The sequence below is a fragment of the Pleurodeles waltl genome, chromosome 11 (genome assembly GCF_031143425.1).
Source record: "Pleurodeles waltl isolate 20211129_DDA chromosome 11, aPleWal1.hap1.20221129, whole genome shotgun sequence".
Taxonomy (NCBI): Eukaryota; Metazoa; Chordata; class Amphibia; order Caudata; family Salamandridae; genus Pleurodeles; species Pleurodeles waltl.
The window spans coordinates 585,906,726-585,925,685 of NC_090450.1; the positions used below are offsets into that span (position 1 = coordinate 585,906,726).

The window sequence follows — 18,960 nt, forward strand, 5'->3', positions numbered from 1 at the left end:
AAGTAATCGCACCTTAACAACACTCTCTGTAGAATATATGACTGTATATTACACCCATTGACTTATGCTCTTGGCAGCATTTCTTTCAGTGACATTGACTCTACTTTCTCCTTCCTGTGCCGGTTTATGCGCGATTGACTTTCTGTAACACAGCTTAACCTCCTACTCCTCCACTTTGTCTGTAATACCCCTTAGCTTCCCTTCTCTTATGCTCTCTGCCTGAGGCACCACTTTGACCACCCTCTGTTTGTACTTTACAGGGCTGAAGGTGAACCGCCTGGATATGTATGGTGAGAAGTACAAACCCTTCAAAGGCATCAAGTACATGACAAAGGCTGGAAAGTTCCAGGTGCGCACATAACAGGTCATCTGTGAGGAAAAAAAAAACTCCTCCAGGGAGACTACCCCACCCCAGCAGTTATCCTTTGGACCAGAGACATTTTCCCCCGTCCCATTTTCCTGGGAGTGGGGATTCGACACTCAAAGACCTTGCTGTGGGAGGATCCATCTTCTCTCAGACTTCGAATGAAAGAGGTCGTCAGGGTTTGAGACGGCGACCGATAATGGAACTTGGACTACAAAGGAATAACAGTGCTAGGACTGGGGAGAGTGTGTGGGTAGAGACAGTTTGTGCTTGTGTGAGTGTACTGGTGTGTGGACACCAGAGTTGGTTTGCACTAGAAATGTGTTTCTGCATTGGGGGGAAGGAGTGGGAATAATAATGAGTGTTTAGCATTAAGCCCTCTGGACTGGGGAACGCTACTGGAATAAACGAGTATAGGAAGTCTGCCCTTTCTTCTTTGGACATGAGGCGATGATGCCGTTGGTGTCAGGAGGGACTGTGTACTCTGCAATGAGAGTCACAGCAGCAGACCCCAGTTGTACTGGCTACTTTTGAATTGAACAGACCCAAAAGACTATAAAAGGGTTTTAAACTTGAATGTGTCATATGTTCTGATGCTTTGCGTACAACTGTCCTCTAGTGGTTACATTTGAAATAGTTATAAAATTACTTTTAGTAAATAATCCTAGAATGTCAGTAGAGGAAGTGTTTATTATCAGGTGCTGATGATGTCACCCGAAATCCCAGAATCCTCTTTGACTCCATGTTCAGTGTCCTTTGCCACCCATTATATTCAGAGTGGAAATCGGACCAAGTAACTGTTTTCAAGATTTGTGGCAAATTAGCTGTACTTCCTTATTAACATTGGCCTATGATCAGTTGTCAAGTGATAATCGGAGTTGGCCCCACAGGACTAGTTTGTATAATAATGATATGTTTAAATCCAAATGAATTTAGGACATTGGAACTTTCCTGGCTAAGTGATGATTCTGGTCTGTAGCACCAACCCATATTGTCCTTTGTATAGAAAGATGCAGCTGTTTTGGACCATAGTGTATGAGGTCATTCTCCGTGAAGAAGGGGCCATGTTCAGTGGGAGTTTGGTTTTAGCCAACAATCGAGGACCCAAACAACCCAGCAATACCAGAGTTCCCTTAAAAGCATCAAAAGTTGGGTGGGGCTTGTATGGATTCCCTTGTTTTACATAACGTCTCCATAAAAGAAGGTGGCAGGAATTGTGAGTTGCACAGGAAGTGCAATGGACTAACAAAATAATGTCACGTCCAAAAGTGTTCCTTTAAATGTTTCGAGAGTCTGTGATCTCCCAGAGACTTATTTGGAAAACCTTCTACAACTATTGCGTGATATTCTTCAGAGAGCAGGAGTAGGCAAAGTCTCTGAACCAAACAGATGATTACTCTGCAAAACTGCTGTCATTGCTTCTTTTAACTCTGCCGGCAGAGGGATCTCTAGAGTTCATATAGGCTTCTTCCATGCTTCCATGTATGTTCCTGATAAAGACAAGTCCCCCCCGAATGCAGCGGACACCTTTGGATGCCCTTTCTTGATTTTTAACAGCCCTCTAATGTGTCAAAGCAAATAATCGCACCAAAAAGCTGAAGTTAAGGACGTTTGTGTCTTGAATTATTTCCTTAAGTAGAGTCTGCATTCTTCCTCCTGATCCAGTATTGCTTAACCATAAGAGGCCACAGAATTGACCTGCCCTTGGCAACCCTCTGTAGACAGACCCACTGTAGTATGTGGCTCCACATGCTGCTGTCTGCTTCTTTGGTGCCCGGCACGTTTCATATTGCGAGGTTTCTGTTTGAGCTGGTTGATGCCGTGGACTGTTGGGATAAATCTGTTTTACAGACATCTCTAATAAATTGTGATGTGATTCCACTCTAGTACAGACACATTTACTCTATGAAGAGAAGCCTCCCCTAGCTAAACTAATGGTCAAGTGAACCATGGTTAAACTGCTTTACTCAATTTCGAGTCTGCTATGTAGGTATTCTGCAGAGCAAGTGCATATTCAGTGGGGGGTGGAAACTATTGACATGGCTGATTGATTTAGCTCTGAGGCTCCCCAACATGTAACAGATCAGTACATATACTTGTCAAGCCCTAATATTACTGTGACAGTCTGAGCTGTGGTCCATATACTCACCATCCTGAATGTGGGAGGCTCTCTGCAGCCTTTATCATGTCCACATGGGATCCGCAGTGATCGATTGGTATGTTTATGCAAATATGTGACTGTGGTAGGTGGGCATGTAAGATATAAGGGGTTCCAGAGAGTCAGAATTTCGCAGAGATCTGAGATTGAGTGGTTAGTTGGGGAGTTGCCAACGCATAGCCTTGCCCATGCATAGTCTGGTGTGGGTAATAATAGGTTAGAGGAGCTCTCATTTTGTTAGGGTCCCCGAGAGGAGCCTGTCCCCTTTCTGGAGGGTCAACCAGGCCTTTGGTGAGCCAGCAGCCAGGTGGTCTGCATTGGCAAATATATTCCCCAGGAGTGCCTTTGCCAGAGCTTCTTCTCAGTGGCTGTTAAGTACAGGAGATGGAGCTCAGCAACTTGAACTCATACCCATTGATTCCTGCGTAGACAGTATGTGAGTGAGATGCAGTCATCCTCAAACCTAGGGCTACCAACCCAGATGAGATCCTGCTCCAGTGCTGTTGGATGGCACCTGTGTCGGTATTGGCCTACAGCCAAGTCAGAAGCCTCATGCGTTCCACATAGGAGCTGATTTAAGCCCTGATTTAGGTGGAACCTGTGGAGCTCAGAATGACCGACCTCACCCCTGCCCAGTTTTCTGGTTATCTCTTCGCTATTATCTTGCTACAAGCCCAAGAGTAGGTGTATGGAGTGGGTGTGGCTCCTGCCTGTGGTGATATAAGAGAAAGGCCAGAAGTGTATTTAACTTGTGTGAACGTGAGCCATCAGAGTTAGTTTACAAATGGCGCAGCATTTGTGTTTTCCTGAGTGTGTGTGTAAATGTGTACCTGTCTTTTCAGAGAGCTGTCGTGGCAAACAAAATGTATGCTTCTCATTCCCTTATGTGATAGGAGCAGAGTTTACATAAATAAATCTCCAGAGTATGGCATCCATCATATTGTGTATGAATTGTCATTAAACTAATGTGAGGTTTTGTATGTGATTTCAGTGATGCTGATAACCATGTGAAGGAAAATGTATGAACATTTCTGTCCTCTGAGTATTCATTGCACACAGGATTGTAGCCCCATTCCTGTATGGGTTCGTGCTGCCCATAGACCTGCTGTGTGAGGCTGGATCGGGAAGGACCAGTTTTCACAGATAAGTGGAGGCCAGGCCTACAATTGGCATTGCATTTTTAGGTCGAGCTTCGAGACCTTTTGTTTATGCTTTGTGGGCATCAAGTTCCCCCATTGCTTTTCATTTGTCGGTCAGTGTCCTTCAAAAATCTTTAACCACCACTATCACTCGTTCATGGACTTGCCTTTCAAAATCCTTTGTTATCATTGGTAAATGCTTCACGTTTGCACCTCCTTGGGGCAGCTTTGTTACCACCTTGGCCATTCTCTCTGTTACAAAGATAATTGCACATTTGACTGCAAGCAAACTTCTTTTTCCTTTGTCTCTCCTTTATGCTCTTGGCGGCCGTGGCACTTTGAATCAGCTTGCTTATGTCAACTGTTTTACTTTTCATTTTCAATTTGTGGGAAGAAAAGTCCAGATCGGGATTTACAACGCTAATAGCTCTAACTCGAGCAAATGTGAGACCCATTGCATTACAAATGCTTGTTGTCTTTTGTTTTCTCCAAAAGGAGCACCAGCCGAGTACTGTACTCTTACACTTCAGTTGTTTATCTGTTTGTTTGGGGGACCTGTAAGCCAGGAGAAGGAAGCATGCATCTTTCTGCTCAGAGTCAGACTCTGATTCCTGAAGGCCCTCCGCTGTGGCTTCTGCCCTGAGTGAATGTTTTGATTTTTCCTTATCTCTCAAGTCTGCGCTTGGGATTCAACAACTATGTTCCATTAGTAAAAGGGCCAAATCATTCACCTGCTTGTGGCAGAGTTCCCTTGTCCTTTCTTTATGTTGCATACCCCTTCTCTTGCGAGTCACTCACTCAGACTGTTGGTGGCGAGTCTATCCTAATCTAACCCAGAAGCGCTGTCTGTAGGTGCGTCTTCTTCATCTACTTATTTCGGCTAAGGAGCCATCGGACATAATAAAGCAGGGTGTCATGTCTAGCCGTAATTATTTGCCATAACTCTGGCTGCGACAGTGCCCAAGTTGGAATGGAACACACACTTGCTGTTTATATCTACCGTTTCAAAAATTACAAAAGCGGTTTATGGAACAATATAGGACACGCCCACTGCTCCTTCAGAAAACGTGCCATTTCTGGATCTCAACAGGACAACCTGGTATTGTCCCATGGATCCGTGCCTACCTTTTCCCCTTACCTCCCCACATTGTACATTTCTTTGCATCTCTCTTAACCTCTCTAAATCCACATCTCTCAGAGCATCTCCGCATAACCCCTAGCATCCCACACCCTCCCTCACCTTTTCACAACACCTCATCGGTTATTAAGCACTATATAAATACAGTGGTAGCCCTTTTGCGGCATATCGATTGGCAAATAACACTAACTGCATTTGCTTGATGTCTCAACCTACCTTTCCTTCCCATATTTCTCTTTACACCGGTTCTTTATTTTCACATATCACCTGTCTCATGTGCGCTCCCCCAAGCAGGTCTTATCTCGTATACAGCTCTCCTTCACCCTCCATATATCCCCTTCCTATAGACACATGCTTTCCGCGTCTTCCTCAGGTGTGTCACAGATTGGCCGCCACCTCCCAGTTCTGCTGCTGTGTGTGCATGGAGACAGCACTGGGGCTCTCTAGCGTGCTCAACCAGCTGTCCCTCACCTCACTTCCTTGTTTACACTGCCAGCCCCTTCAAGTCACAAACTGCACCCTGCGGCCCCTTTCCTTTCTTTTTCACCCTCGTTGCTCGCCTTTTGGCTGTTTCGTTGTCTGTGCACCTGAACTTTCACTCCCGCTTAGCAAGAACTCTGTGACACAGAGAGGCTAAGGTAATTGTAGGAAGTTGGCTCTGTATGTACTATTTCAAAGTAAGAAATAGCATGCACAGAGTCCAAGGGTTCCCCTTAGAGGTAAGATAGTGGCAAAAAGAGATAATTCTAATGCTCTATTTTGTGGTAGTGTAGTCGAGCAGTAGGCTTATCAGAGGGTAGTGTTAAGCATTTGTTGTACGCACACAGGCAATAAATGAGGAACACACACTCAGAGACAATTCCAGGCCAATAGGTTTTTGTATAGAAAAATATATTTTCTTAGTTTATTTTAAGAACCACAGGTTCAAGATTTACAAGTAATACTTCAAATGAAAGGTATTTCAGGTAGGTACTTTAGGAACTTTGAATTAGCAAAATAGCATATACAGTTTTCACATAAATGACATATAGCTATTTTAAAACTAGACACAGTGCAATTTTCAACAGTTCCTGGGGGAGGTAAGTGTTTGTTAGTTTTTGCAGGTAAGTAAACCACCTACGGGGTTCAAGTTTGGGTCCAAGGTAGCCCACCGTTGGGGGTTCAGAGCAACTCCAAAGTTACCACACCAGCAGCTCAGGGCCGGTCAGGTGCAGAGGTCAAAGTGGTGCCCAAAATGCATAGGCTTCAATGGAGAAGGGGGTGCCCCGGTTCCAGTCTGCCAGCAGGTAAGTACCCGTGTCTTCGGAGGGCAGACCAGGGGGGTTTTGTAGGGCACCGGGGGGGGGGACACAAGTCCACACAGAAAGTACACCCTCAGCGGCACGGGGCGGCCGGGTGCAGTGTGCAAACAAGCGTCAGGTTTGTAATAGAAATCAATGGGAGACCAACGGGTCTCTTCAGCGATGCAGGCAAGGGGGGGGGGGCTCCTCGGGGTAGCCACCACCTGGGCAAAGGGAGAGGGCCACCTGGGGGTCGCTCCTGCACTGGAGGTCGGATCCTTTAGGTCCTGGGGGCTGCGGGTGCAGAGTCTTTACCAGGCGTCGGGTCTTTGAAGCAGGCAGTCGCGGTCAGGGGGAGCCTCGGGATTCCCTCTGCAGGCGTCGCTGTGGGGGATCAGGGGGGTCAACTCTGGCTACTCACGGTCTCGTAGTCGCCGGGGAGTCCTCCCTGTGGTGTTGGTTCTCCACAAGTCGAGCCGGGGGCGTCGGGTGCAGAGTGTAAAGTCTCACACTTCCGGCGGGAAACGTGTGGGTTTCAAAGTTGCTTCTTTGTAGCAAAGTTGCAGTCTTTGGTGAACAGGGCCGCTGTCCTCGGGAGTTCTTGGTCCTTCTAGATGCAGGGTAGTCCTCTGAGGCTTCAGAGGTTGCTGGACCCTGGGAACGTGTCGCTGGAGCAGTGTCTTTAGAAGTGGGGAGACAGGCCGGTAGAGCTGGGGCCAAAGCAGTTGGTGTCTCCGTCTTCTCTGCAGGTTTTCAGGTCAGCAGTCCTCTTCTTCTTAGGTTGCAGGAATCTGAGTTCCTAGGTTCTGGGGAGCCCCTAAATACAGAATTTAGGGGTGTGTTTAGGTCTGGGGGGTTAGTAGCAAATGGCTACTAGCCCTGAGGGTGGCTACACCCTCTTTGTGCCTCCTCCCTGAGGGGAGGGGGGCACATTCCTATCCCTATTGGGGGAATCCTCCATCTGCAAGATGGAGGATTTCTAAAAGTCAGAGTCACCTCAGCTCAGTACACCTTAGGGGCTGTCCTGACTGGCCAGTGGCTCCTCCTTGTTTTTCTCATTATCTCCTCTGGCCTTGCCGCCAGAAGTGGGGCCGTGGCCGGAGGGGGCGGGCAACTCCACTAGCTGGAGTGCCCTGGGGTGTTGTAACAAAGGGGGTGAGCCTTTGAGGCTCACCGCCAGGTGTTACAGTTCCTGCAGGGGGAGGTGATAAGCATCTCCACCCAGTACAGGCTTTGTTACTGGCCACAGAGTGACAAAGGCACTCTCCCCATGTGGCCAGCAACATGTCTGGTGTGTGGCAGGCTGCTAAAACTAGTCAGCCTACACGGATAGTCGGTTAAGGTTTCAGGGGGCACCTCTAAGGTGCCCTCTGGGGTGTATGTTACAATAAAATGTACACTGGCATCAGTGTGCATTTATTGTGCTGAGAAGTTTGATACCAAACTTCACAGTTTTCAGTGTAGCCATTATGGTCCTGTGGAGTTCGTGCATGACAAACTCCCAGACCATATACTCTTATGGCTACCCTGCACTTACAATGTCTAAGGTTTTGTTTAGACACTGTAGGGGCATAGTGCTCATGCACTTATGCCCTCACCTATGGTATAGTGCACCCTGCCTTATGGCTGTAAGGCCTGCTAGAGGGGTGACTTATCTATACTTCATAGGCAGTGTGAGGTTGGCATGGCACCCTGAGGGGAGTGCCATGTCGACTTAGTCGTTTTATCCCCACTAGCACACACGAGCTGGCAAGCAGTGTGTCTGTGATGAGTGAGGGGTCCCAAGGGTGGCATAAGACATGCTGCAGCCCTTAGAGACCTTCCCTGGCATCAGGGCCCTTGGTACCAGGGGTACCAGTTACAAGGGACTTAACAAAAGTACAGGTTAGGGAAAGAACACTGGTGCTGGGGCCTGGTTAGCAGGCCTCAGCACACTTTCAAATCAAAACTTAGCATCAGCAAAGGCAAAAAGTCAGGGGGTAACCATGCCAAGGAGGCATTTCCTTACAGTAATGTATTGTAGGGATTGGGTTGATTACTTTATATTGCTCTGTGTTAAAGTCTGATGTAAAAAAAAGGTTCTGGTCCCTAAAAATAAGTGCAGCCACCCCCACAAATTATGCGCTATGTATGTACTGCTCCCAGAATAACACAGACGTGATAAATGGCCAACTTTACATTAGATGGTGGCTAATACTTTGAAACATTTCACCTTTTTTGTTTATGCATTTTTTTTTTTTTTGCTGTAAAAGAACACCACTTGCCAATCCAAAGAGCTCAAAGGCCAAATTGTGTGAGAACCTCGTAATGGTATTTTAGAAGAAAAAGTGCTGTCCAGATGTGCTTTTTGTAGCAGTCTACGTTATACTGTGTGTAATGCAAGTTTTAAATAATAAATATTCACACAGGCTCTGACCTCATAGCACAAAAATTCACAAGTCACTATTCTCCACTCCACCAACCAAGAATTAATTCTGTTTCATGAGGCAAGCATGTATTCCTGAATCCGACTGCATAACCCAGTGTGTGGTAATTGTGTAGCTCTTCAATCCCTATCAGCACAGCATCCAGGGTATTCTACTGTATGGCTAACACTTACAAGGTCCCAAAAACGAGACCTATTGGCTATGCAAATGCTTGTTTTTAAATGGGTATAGTTCTGTTCATTTGCATGTCTGATTGCAGATTGTACTGCAGTTTAGTACATCCAAGGAGCTACCTCCTATCATGGCCTGCTAGCACGAGAAGTGATCACTTATCTACACATCGCAGCGCCCTACCCAACACACAATTGATTGAAAACATTTTCCTAATATATAGGAGGTTCAGACGATCTGTTGGAGTCGAGTGAAACGTTGTAAACAAGACCCATGAATTCACTGAATTTATACAGGGTTGGAGACACGTGGCAGTGTTTTACAGTCCTAGCTCCTGTGCTTTAGATCTGCTTTTTGTTTTAGACACCCTACTTTTGACCTTGCAATACTCACAACTTGACCTGATTATCACTCCCGCAAAAGCCTCTCTTTTAGATTTACTACAAAAGGATGTCGTCTTTGAAGGAATATTGCTAGTGGAATTAGCCATTGCTGCAGTCTTCTGCTGCTCCTTTGATAGATTGGGGTGAAGACTTGTACTCCAGGTTTTCATCTTGTTTAGCACTGATGACGTGTTCTTGTCTTGAGGAAAATATGCAGTGATATTTATTTACCAGATATAAGCTCACGTTCAGCACCAATTAGGGCCATGATTTCATCAGGTTCTCATGTATAGATTACTCAATACTAGTAGTGTAACTTCCACCTCCAAGACAAGAATTCCTGTTGTTTCTCTTCAGCCTTGAGATAACTTTCAGTATTGAGATGTCCCAGCTCATGCAGAGGTACCATCAATAGTGCTGTAACAGCAATAATCTGCTTTTAATATCGTACTCATGTCTGGCATGGAGCCATTAACACTTAGGGTGGGGTGCGGGGTTAGGTGACGTACAAGGAGTGTGGCATTCTAAAACAGGATTAGGAGAAGGTTATCTAAGCATGAAATCTGTGTCCCTCTTCCTTGGCCCGGTCTATGCCAGTGAGGAAAATCACCTTTTGCACCAAGCTGTGGTCCAGAATTAAGAACCATTTATTTATTTTAAACCCTTTTTAAGCACACTGTGACCAGAAAGGTATCCTGGTGCTGAAAGAAAGTTCATTGGAACATAAGGAAGGAGATAAAGGAAAAAACTGCAAATGGGAAATTACCAGAGAGATAACGATGATGTAATATATATAATGCTACAGTGTAAGCCAACATTTCTATGGGAAGAGCTATGTTTTCAGGCCTTTTCCGAATTGCAAGAGCTTTGTCAGGGATCTGATGGAACCAGGAAGCTGATTGCAGATTTGAGCTGCTCTTACCACAAAGGCATGTCTGCCTTGTCTTGTCTTCCTGATTTTTTGAGTGCACACAAGGTTGGCAGTGGCAAAATGAAGACACCTCCCCAGGTCGTTTCTTTTTAGTCTGTTTTGTAATGGCAGTGGTCCACTGCCCTAGAGGGCTTTAAAAACATTACAAAGAGATTTAAAGACTATGCGCTAACACAATGGAAGCCAGTGCAGATCTTTCAATGCCATAGAGGCAGAAGACCTCCTGGGTCTGATTAAAGCCAACTTGGCAGCAGTGATCTGGATTCTGTACAGCCTATTTAGAAGGTACTCTGGTGCACTGAACAAAAGGGGCTTTACAATAACCCATTCTGATCAAAATAACTCAGAGAACAAGGAGTGTTTTTCAGCAGTAGGAGGCATCAACAGGAGAATCTTCTGGAGACCTTAAAGTAGTGAAAAACAGGTGCCTGCTACTTTGTTCACATGCATTTCCATGGACCACTTATTGTCAAACATAACTCCTAGGTTTTGAACTGATTCAGAAGACCTTGCATATATTTTCCTCAAAAAAATCAGAGTTTATCACAGAGCTCCTGTGAGGGAGTTACTGCTTGGCTCACGCACTTCGAATTAGAGATATTACGCACAATGTCAAAAACATTTTTCTCTTCACTAGGGGTGGCCAGGATGGTCTCAGCATAGTAGCTTGCTTTAGCCTTTCCAATCTCTCTTTTGTATTCCTGTGTTGAAATTTTTGAACCAGTTTTATCTTCTTCTTTATAAAATTGGTGCCACCTCCTTTCTAGTTAATTACAGGATTGTCTAAGTTGTTTAAGGGATGCGTTAAACCAAGAGGCAGAGTGTCTGCGAGGGATTTTCAGACTCTTTAATGGAGTGACTGCATCCAGGGTTTCAACAATACTGTTCTCATAAGCAATACAATTTCCACCCACTGTGCTGTCAGGATTGTCTACATTTGGCAGGTTAAAGTGCCTGCTGTGTAATGGTTTATTCAATTTGTGCCTTGCTCTACCAATACATTTAGGGGCTGACAAGGGCTTGGGAGAGCTGGAGGCATCACAGGTAACAAGTATATGATTGGTCCAACAGAGGGGAAGGAGTGTTCCCATGGTAATTAGCCCCTCTGTAGCAAAGACCACATCAAGAGTTTAGCCGCTCTGATGTGTAGGGCCCTGAACTAGTTGCTGCAGACCCATAGTGTAACAGGAGCCATTTAATTCTGTAAAAACGGAGGAGAGATTGTCCTCGGCCCACCAATTGAAGTCTCCTAACACTAGAAATCTCAAGTGAGTGACGGTCAGGTTGGTAATAATCTTGTTCAGCGGTTGCAGATATGCACCTGGGGGCCAGGAGGACGGTAACAGAGCATGCCAGAAATTATACATCCTTTCTTGGTTTTAAGGATAAAGCCCAGCAGTTCAGGGCCAGATAGTTTGCCGAGAACAAGAGTGGCAAAGTTCCAGCTTTCCTTGAATATTATCCCAACTCCTCCCTACTTCCTGTTAATAAAGGGGTTTATCGAAGGATATTAAAACCAGGGGGGGGGACACCAGGCCCAGGTCGACGGCCGAGTCGGTAGGTCCAAGTTTTGGTGATAAATGAAATGTCCCAGTTGTTGCTTTGTCGTAACAGATTGATCTCTGAGGCGTGTTTCACCAGGGACCTGGCATTGAGCAAGCCTCACTTAAGTGAGACTGGCTGCAGAGGCTTCCCAACACCAAAAGGACTTGCAATGGAGTCAATAAGTACAGGAGTGTGGGATGGGATTAACAGCTTTCTTACCAATGGTCCAGTAGCTTATCCCTGGAAAAGCAGATTCTGGTATTCAAGGTCTTTCTGGGGTTGATGGAGGGGTTGGCCGCAGGGCTGGCGATGTGCGTGAATGGTGCATCGACGGGCGCAGACGGGCTTGCCTTTGGTGCGTCGGCTGTGCGATCGCAGAAGCATTTACATTAAATAGGAAATCCCCCTGGATGACTAGACCATCACCCAAATCGGCAGCCACTGGTGTCCTGCTGTAACAGGTGAGAACACTACAGTCACAACCACTTGGACACAGTATAAAACAATACCGGTATTAAAAGATACACACTCAAATAATTTATAGCTAAAAAATTAAAATGAGCCTGTGAAAAATGGTGGCAATATAGCAACAAAGAAATAATATCAGAAACAGTGTTTTACCAGCAGGAGATCCTGGTGAGGCTCCACGGTCACAGCAGCTTCTTCATTAAATAGGAAATCCCCCCGGGCGACTAGACCGTTGCCCCAGATGGCAGCCACTGGTGTCCTGCTGTAACAGGTGAGAACACTACAGTCACAACCACTTGGACACAGTATAAAACAATACCGGTATTAAAAGATACACACTCAAATAATTTATAGCTAAAAAATTAAAATGAGCCTGTGAAAAATGGTGGCTATATAGCAACAAAGAAATAATATCAGAAACAGTGTTTTACCAGCAGGAGATCCTGGTGAGGCTCCACGGTCACAGCAGCTTCTTCATTAAATAGGAAATCCCCCCGGGCGACTAGACCGTTGCCCCAGATGGCAGCCACTGGTGTCCTGCTATTACAGATGGGAACACTACAGCGCCAACCACTTTGACTTAGTTTTTAAAAAATGCCGGACCTTAGTTGACCTGTGGCTGCACTTGTGTATTAATTCCATGAACATAATAGATTCAGCCTTCACCGGATAAGACACTTCAGCAAAGAAAACTGTGAGTCTTAGAAAGTCACCAGGTCCAAAGACACGGAAATAAGACCCCACAGCTACTTCACAAATGACCACATGGGAAGTCTACCGGGAACTGGTGCCACCTTTGGCAGAGTCTTTTGAAGGGCTCAACTGAAGCCATGATCCATGGAGAAATTACTGAACGCATATATACTTCCCATGGGTACAGAATATATCTTTCTATCCTCATTTGGCAAGTTAGTTTCATACACATATCAAACTGCCTGCAAACTTAACATTCTTGCTGATGGAAAGGTGATATCTGAATAACTGAAGAATAAGGCACTTGAGAGAACGAAAAAAGTTGCAATGGAGAACCAAAGAGACAGACAGCAGCTACATCAGTCCCATTGTTGCAAATTTGCTAATAGATGGCTATGGAGAGAAAAAAAAAACTAAATTCATGTACTCAAAAAATAAAAATTGAAGGCAGCTGGTACATTCAGTATATGAAAACTCCCAGGCTGGAGCAAAAACAACAAAATAAAAAAAACAGCAAAGAGATTTTCAAATCCCCCTGATCTGAAACCACATTACCAATGTTTCTTCAAAAGGCAATCTAACGGGAGAGTGGGATCTGAGGGATCTATCGCAAACCCATATACCTAGGTTTAGAACACATAAAAATGAACAAGACCGAAGCATGCCTCCTGTTAAAATATACACATATTATAAAAACATGCTCAACACATATGCTTGACTGATATTACCCAGGTGGACCATGCAGTACTACCCATATAAGTAAGATATGCAGCTCGTTCTCGCTGCATGCCCTTCCTAACCCTCGTTCAGGCAGATTCCAAGGATCATAGTGTTTGCTCAAGGAACAATTTGCTGTTACTCGTTCGAAACAAATCATATTTAAGGGCCTGTAAGACAACGCTTAACCACTGGAGGAACTCATCTGCATCTTTTGTAGACCTATGGTGGACATTAATTCACTTACATGATGTAATTTCACGGGGCTGCAGCAAGGGCACAAGGTTCTTGCTTAAACAGCCTGCACAAACCTGATTGATCACCCTACCTGTCTGATAAGGAAAAGAAGTGAGCTAAATTGAAGAACCTATAGCGCCTCCCACATTTGACTTGGAAAAAAGATGCTTAAATGTGCCACTGCCTTCTCTGGAGGTGGAGAAGAGAGACACGGGCACACAAGTGGTTAAACTATCAGCTCTTAATGAGATACCCGGCAGGTGCACAAACGGTTCGAGGATGTTCAATGCTTGAGTGTTTTACAGCTGGAGCCCTCCACATACCCCAATAAAAAGCCATTTTTCAGGCATCATCTGTGATGCTGTCTCGGGAATAGGATGGGAGCTGCAACACCCCCGGCCAAACTTCACCATCCAAGGGCATCCTGAACTTTTGCTGCCCATACTGCCCGTGCTGGACAGGAGGCTGTGGTGCTCTGCTTGCTGCTGACCCAGCACTGTATTTCTTGGGGACTTTGCAGGTGCAGATCGGCTAATCCAAGAGAGAGGACCGTGCGACCGCCCCTCAAGATGGTGGCATGTCCTGGAGCTACTAGATGCAAACTGCCCTGCCGGCTCCCCGATGAACCTGGGCTACTGCGTGCACCTGGCCAGGGAAGGAAGGTACACTGAGTGGGGGTGCTGAAACTGGGAGGCCCTCACACTGCGGTCCGAATGTGTGCGACGCAGCAGAGACCTGTATGGCCGGTGGTGAATGAGGGGCTGATGGCGGCGTCGCATCCCAGCAGCGGGCCCTGAATTCCAACAGAATGACCCGCTAGTGACACATTGGGAGATATGGTGCCTGCTCCAACCCTCCTGCCTTTCCCTCTAACACCAAAGGCTGCCCCCCCCGCCGGACAGAGAGGCTCGGAGCGTGTGGTGTCTCACCTCACAGAGCAAGGCCTGCTCAGAGCCGCGCAGCTTGACCCTGGGAGGGGAGCTGCCTGCTGTGTGGGACGCCAGAGGCTTAGTGGACAGTCAAATCTGCCATCTATTGTTCCAAGCTGTCAGGCCTGACATTCAAGATGGGGATGCCATAACCACAGTAGGTAACCACTGCATGAAGGCCTGCTGAGTGTGATTGCTGGAGGCCCGCAGAGGGCCTGAGCCCATCGTGATTTCTTCTGAAGGGCGGGGGAGCGTCGACCCCCGCCTGCTGCGAGCAGCACAGGCAAAAATAAAATGGCAATGAAAATATTTAATTGCCATTTCAATTTTACCGGTGCAGTGTGCTTTGCAGCAGCTCTAGTGCCGAGCACCGAGACATGCTGGTCATGTCTATTGTTGCTGATTGGCAGCAGAAGGCTGAGGAAGGACTGACTGCATGCTCCAAAGTGTGCATGCCACTTTGGCCGTCTGTTTTGCACCAGACAAAGTGACACATGCACTTTGAAGCTCTCCACTCGGCTGTCTTAAGACAACTAGGTGGGGACCAAGCACAAGCCTCCAGGGCCACAAGGAGGATATAGCCAGCCCGATCGATCCAATCCTGGCACTTCTCTTATGCTGGTTACACCACTTTGAAAGGGTATGAGCCACCCCTGCCTCAGACACTTGGCTGGGGTGCGCCGGGGAGCCTGTGTGATCCTGGGGCACAGAGGAGCCCTGCGGTACTGGACCACGTAAAGTGAACTAGTGGGAAGTCTGGGCCCCCCTGTAGGAAAGTACCATCTTGCCTGGCATGTTACCCCCCATTTTTCACTGTATATATGTTGTTTTAGTTGTATGTGTCACTGGGACCCTGGTAACCCAGGGCCCCAGTGCTCATAAGTGTGCCTGTATGTGTTACCTGTGTAGTGACTAACTGTCTCACTGAGGCTCTGCTAATCAGAACCTCAGTGGTTATGCTCTCTCATTTCTTTCCAAATTGTCACTGACAGGCTAGTGACCATTTTTACCAATTTACATTGGCTTACTGGAACACCCTTATAATCCCCTAGTATATGGTACTGAGGTACCCAGGGTATTGGGGTTCCAGGAGATCCCTATGGGCTGCAGCATTTCTTTTGCCACCCATAGGGAGCTCTGACAATACTTACACAGGCCTGCCACTGCAGCCTGAGTGAAATAACGTCCACGTTATTTCACAGCCATTTTACACTGCACTTAAGTAACTTATAAGTCACCTATATGTCTAACCTTTACCTGGTAAAGGTTAGGTGCAAAGTTACTTAGTGTGAGGGCACCCTGGCACTAGCCAAGGTGCCCCCACATTGTTCAGAGCCAATTCACTGAACTTTGTGAGTGCGGGGACACCATTACACGCGTGCACTACATATAGGTCACTACCTATATGTAGCTTCACCATGGTAACTCCGAATATGGCCATGTAACATGTCTATGATCATGGAATTGCCCCCTCTATGCCATCCTGGCATTGTTGGGACAATTCCATGATCCCAGTGGTCTGTAGCACAGACCCTGGTACTGCCAGACTGCCCTTCCTGGGGTTTCTCTGCAGCTGCTGCTGCTGCCAACCCCTCAGACAGGCAGCTGCCCTCCTGGGGTCCAGCCAGGCCTGGCCCAGGATGGCAGAACAAAGAACTTCCTCTGAGAGAGGGTGTAACACCCTCTCCCTTTGGAAAATGGTGTGAAGGCAGGGGAGGAGTAGCCTCCCCCAGCCTCTGGAAATGCTTTGTTGGGCACAGAGGTGCCCAATTCTGCATAAGCCAGTCTACACCGGTTCAGGGACCCCTTAGCCCCTGCTCTGGCGCGAAACTGGACAAAGGAAAGGGGAGTGACCACTCCCCTGACCTGCACCTCCCCTGGGAGGTGTCCAGAGCTCCTCCAGTGTGCTCCAGACCTCTGCCATCTTGGAAACAGAGGTGCTGCTGGCACACTGGACTGCTCTGAGTGGCCAGTGCCACCAGGTGACGTCAGAGACTCCTGCTGATAGGCTCCTTCAGGTGTTAGTAGCCTTTCCTCTCTCCTAGGTAGCCAAACCCTCTTTTCTGGCTATTTAGGGTCTCTGTCTCTGGGGAAACTTTAGATAACGAATGCATGAGCTCAGCCGAGTTCCTCTGCATCTCCCTCTTCACCTTCTGATAAGGAATCGACCGCTGACCGCGCTGGAAGCCTGCAAACCTGCAACATAGTAGCAAAGACGACTACTGCAACTCTGTAACGCTGATCCTGCCGCCTTCTCGACTGTTTTCCTGCTTGTGCATGCTTTGGGGGTAGTCTGCCTCCTCTCTGCACCAGAAGCTCCGAAGAAATCTCCCGTGGGTCGACGGAATCTTCCCCCTGCAACCGCAGGCACCAAAAAGCTGCATCTCCGGTCCCTTGGGTCTCCTCTCAGCACGACGAGCGAGGTCCCTCGAATCCAGCGACACCGTCCAAGTGACCCCCACAGTCCAGTGACTCTTCAGCCCAAGTTTGGTGGAGGTAAGTCCTTGCCTCACCTCGCTGGGCTGCATTGCTGGGAACCGCGACTTTGCAAGCTTCTCCGGCCCCTGTGCACTTCCGGCGGAAATCCTGTGTGCACAGCCAAGCCTGGGTCCACGGCACTCTAACCTGCATTGCACGACTTTCTAAGTTGGTCTCCGGCGACGTGGGACTCCTTTGTGCAACTTCGGCGAGCACCGTTTCACGCATCCTCGTAGTGCCTGTTTCTGGCACTTCTCCGGGTGCTACCTGCTTCAGTGAGGGCTCTTTGTCTTGCTCGACGTCCCCTCTCTCTGCAGGTCCAATTTGCGACCTTCTGGTCCCTCCTGGGCCCCAGCAGCGTCCAAAAACGCCAAACGCACGATTTGCGTGTAGCAAGGCTTGTTGGCGTCCATCCGGCGGGAAAACACTTCTGCACGACTCTCCAAGGCGTGGGGGATCCATCCTCCAAAGGAGAAGTCTCTAGCCCTTGTCGTTCCTGCAGTATTCACAGTTCTTCAGCCTAGTAAGAGCTTCTTTGCACCAACCGCTGGCATTTCTTGGGCATCTGCCCATCTCCGAGCTGCTTGTGACTTTTGGACTTGGTCCCCTTGTTCCACAGGTACCCTCAGACAGGAATCCATCGTTGTTGCATTGCTGATTTGTGTTTTCCTTGCATTTTCCCTCTAACACGACTATTTTGTCCTTAGGGGAACTTTGGTGCACTTTGCACTCACTTTTCAGGGTCTTGGGGAGGGTTATTTTGCTAACTCTCACTATTTTCTAATAGTCCCAGCGACCCTCTACAAGGTCACATAGGTTTGGGGTCCATTCGTGGTTCGCATTCCACTTCTGGAGTATATGGTTTGTGTTGCCCCTATCCCTATGTTTCCCCATTGCATCCTATTGTAACTATACATTGTTTGCACTGTTTTCTAAGACTATACTGCATATTTTTGCTATTGTGTATATATATCTTGTGTATATTTCCTATCCTCTCACTGAGGGTACACTCTAAGATACTTTGGCATATTGTCATAAAAATAAAGTACCTTTATTTTTAGTATAACTGTGTATTGTGTTTTCTTATGATATTGTGCATATGACACTAAGCGGTACTGTGGTAGCTTCACACGTCTCCTAGTTCAGCCTGAGCTGCTTTGCTAAGCTACCATTATCTATCAGCCTAAGCTGCTAGACACCCTATACACTAATAAGGGATAACTGGGCCTGGTGCAAGGTGCAAGTACCCCTTGGTACTCACTACAAGCCAGTCCAGCCTCCTACATTGGTTGTGCAGTGGTGGGATAAGTGCTTGAGACTACTTACCACTCTTGTCATTGTACTTTTCATAAGAGAAAAATATACAAAACAAGGTCAGTGTATATACACATAGACAAAAAGTTTTGCATTTCCTCTTTTCACTCTTTTCTAAGTGCTGAAAAGTACTTCTAAACTTTCAAAAAGTTCTTAAAAGTTTAAAAAGTTTTTTCTGTCTTTCCAAAAAGTTCTGAAAACTTTTTTTCTTTGTCTATCACTTTAACTCTCTCTAAAAAATGTCTGGCACAGGCCAAAAAGTTGAACTGTCCAAACTTGCATATGATCACCTTAGCTGGAAAGGAGCAAGGAGTCTCTGCATAGAGAGAGGTTTGAGTGTAGGGAAGAATCCTTCCTTAGAACTGTTAATTAATATGCTTAGAGTACAGGATAAGGCCATAAGTGCCCAATCTGTAGAAAAAGTAGCTAATGGTTCTCAATCTGATCCAGGGACTCCCCCAGGAAAAGGTTCAGGAAAGAAACTTCTCAGCCTGCCCATTACTAGACAGTCTAGCATAGTTGGTACAGAGGTTGAATCACATCATACTGATGATGTGCTCTCACATTATACTGGTAGCCAAGCTGTTAG

At 46.8% G+C, this 18,960-nt stretch overlaps 1 protein-coding gene across 3 annotated transcripts in view; it reads left to right on the forward strand.

Annotated features, from left to right (window-relative positions):
- Positions 1-3,457, forward strand: part of AP3M2 (adaptor related protein complex 3 subunit mu 2) — a 61,033-nt gene extending 57,576 nt beyond the window's left edge. For all 3 annotated transcript variants that reach the window (XM_069214090.1, XM_069214091.1, XM_069214092.1), the window contains exon 9: positions 261-3,457. In XM_069214090.1, coding sequence (XP_069070191.1) covers positions 261-361 — 101 coding nt within the window. In that variant the 3' untranslated portion in view covers positions 362-3,457. The remainder of the gene's footprint in view (positions 1-260) is intronic.
- The last annotated feature ends 15,503 nt before the right edge of the window (positions 3,458-18,960 follow it).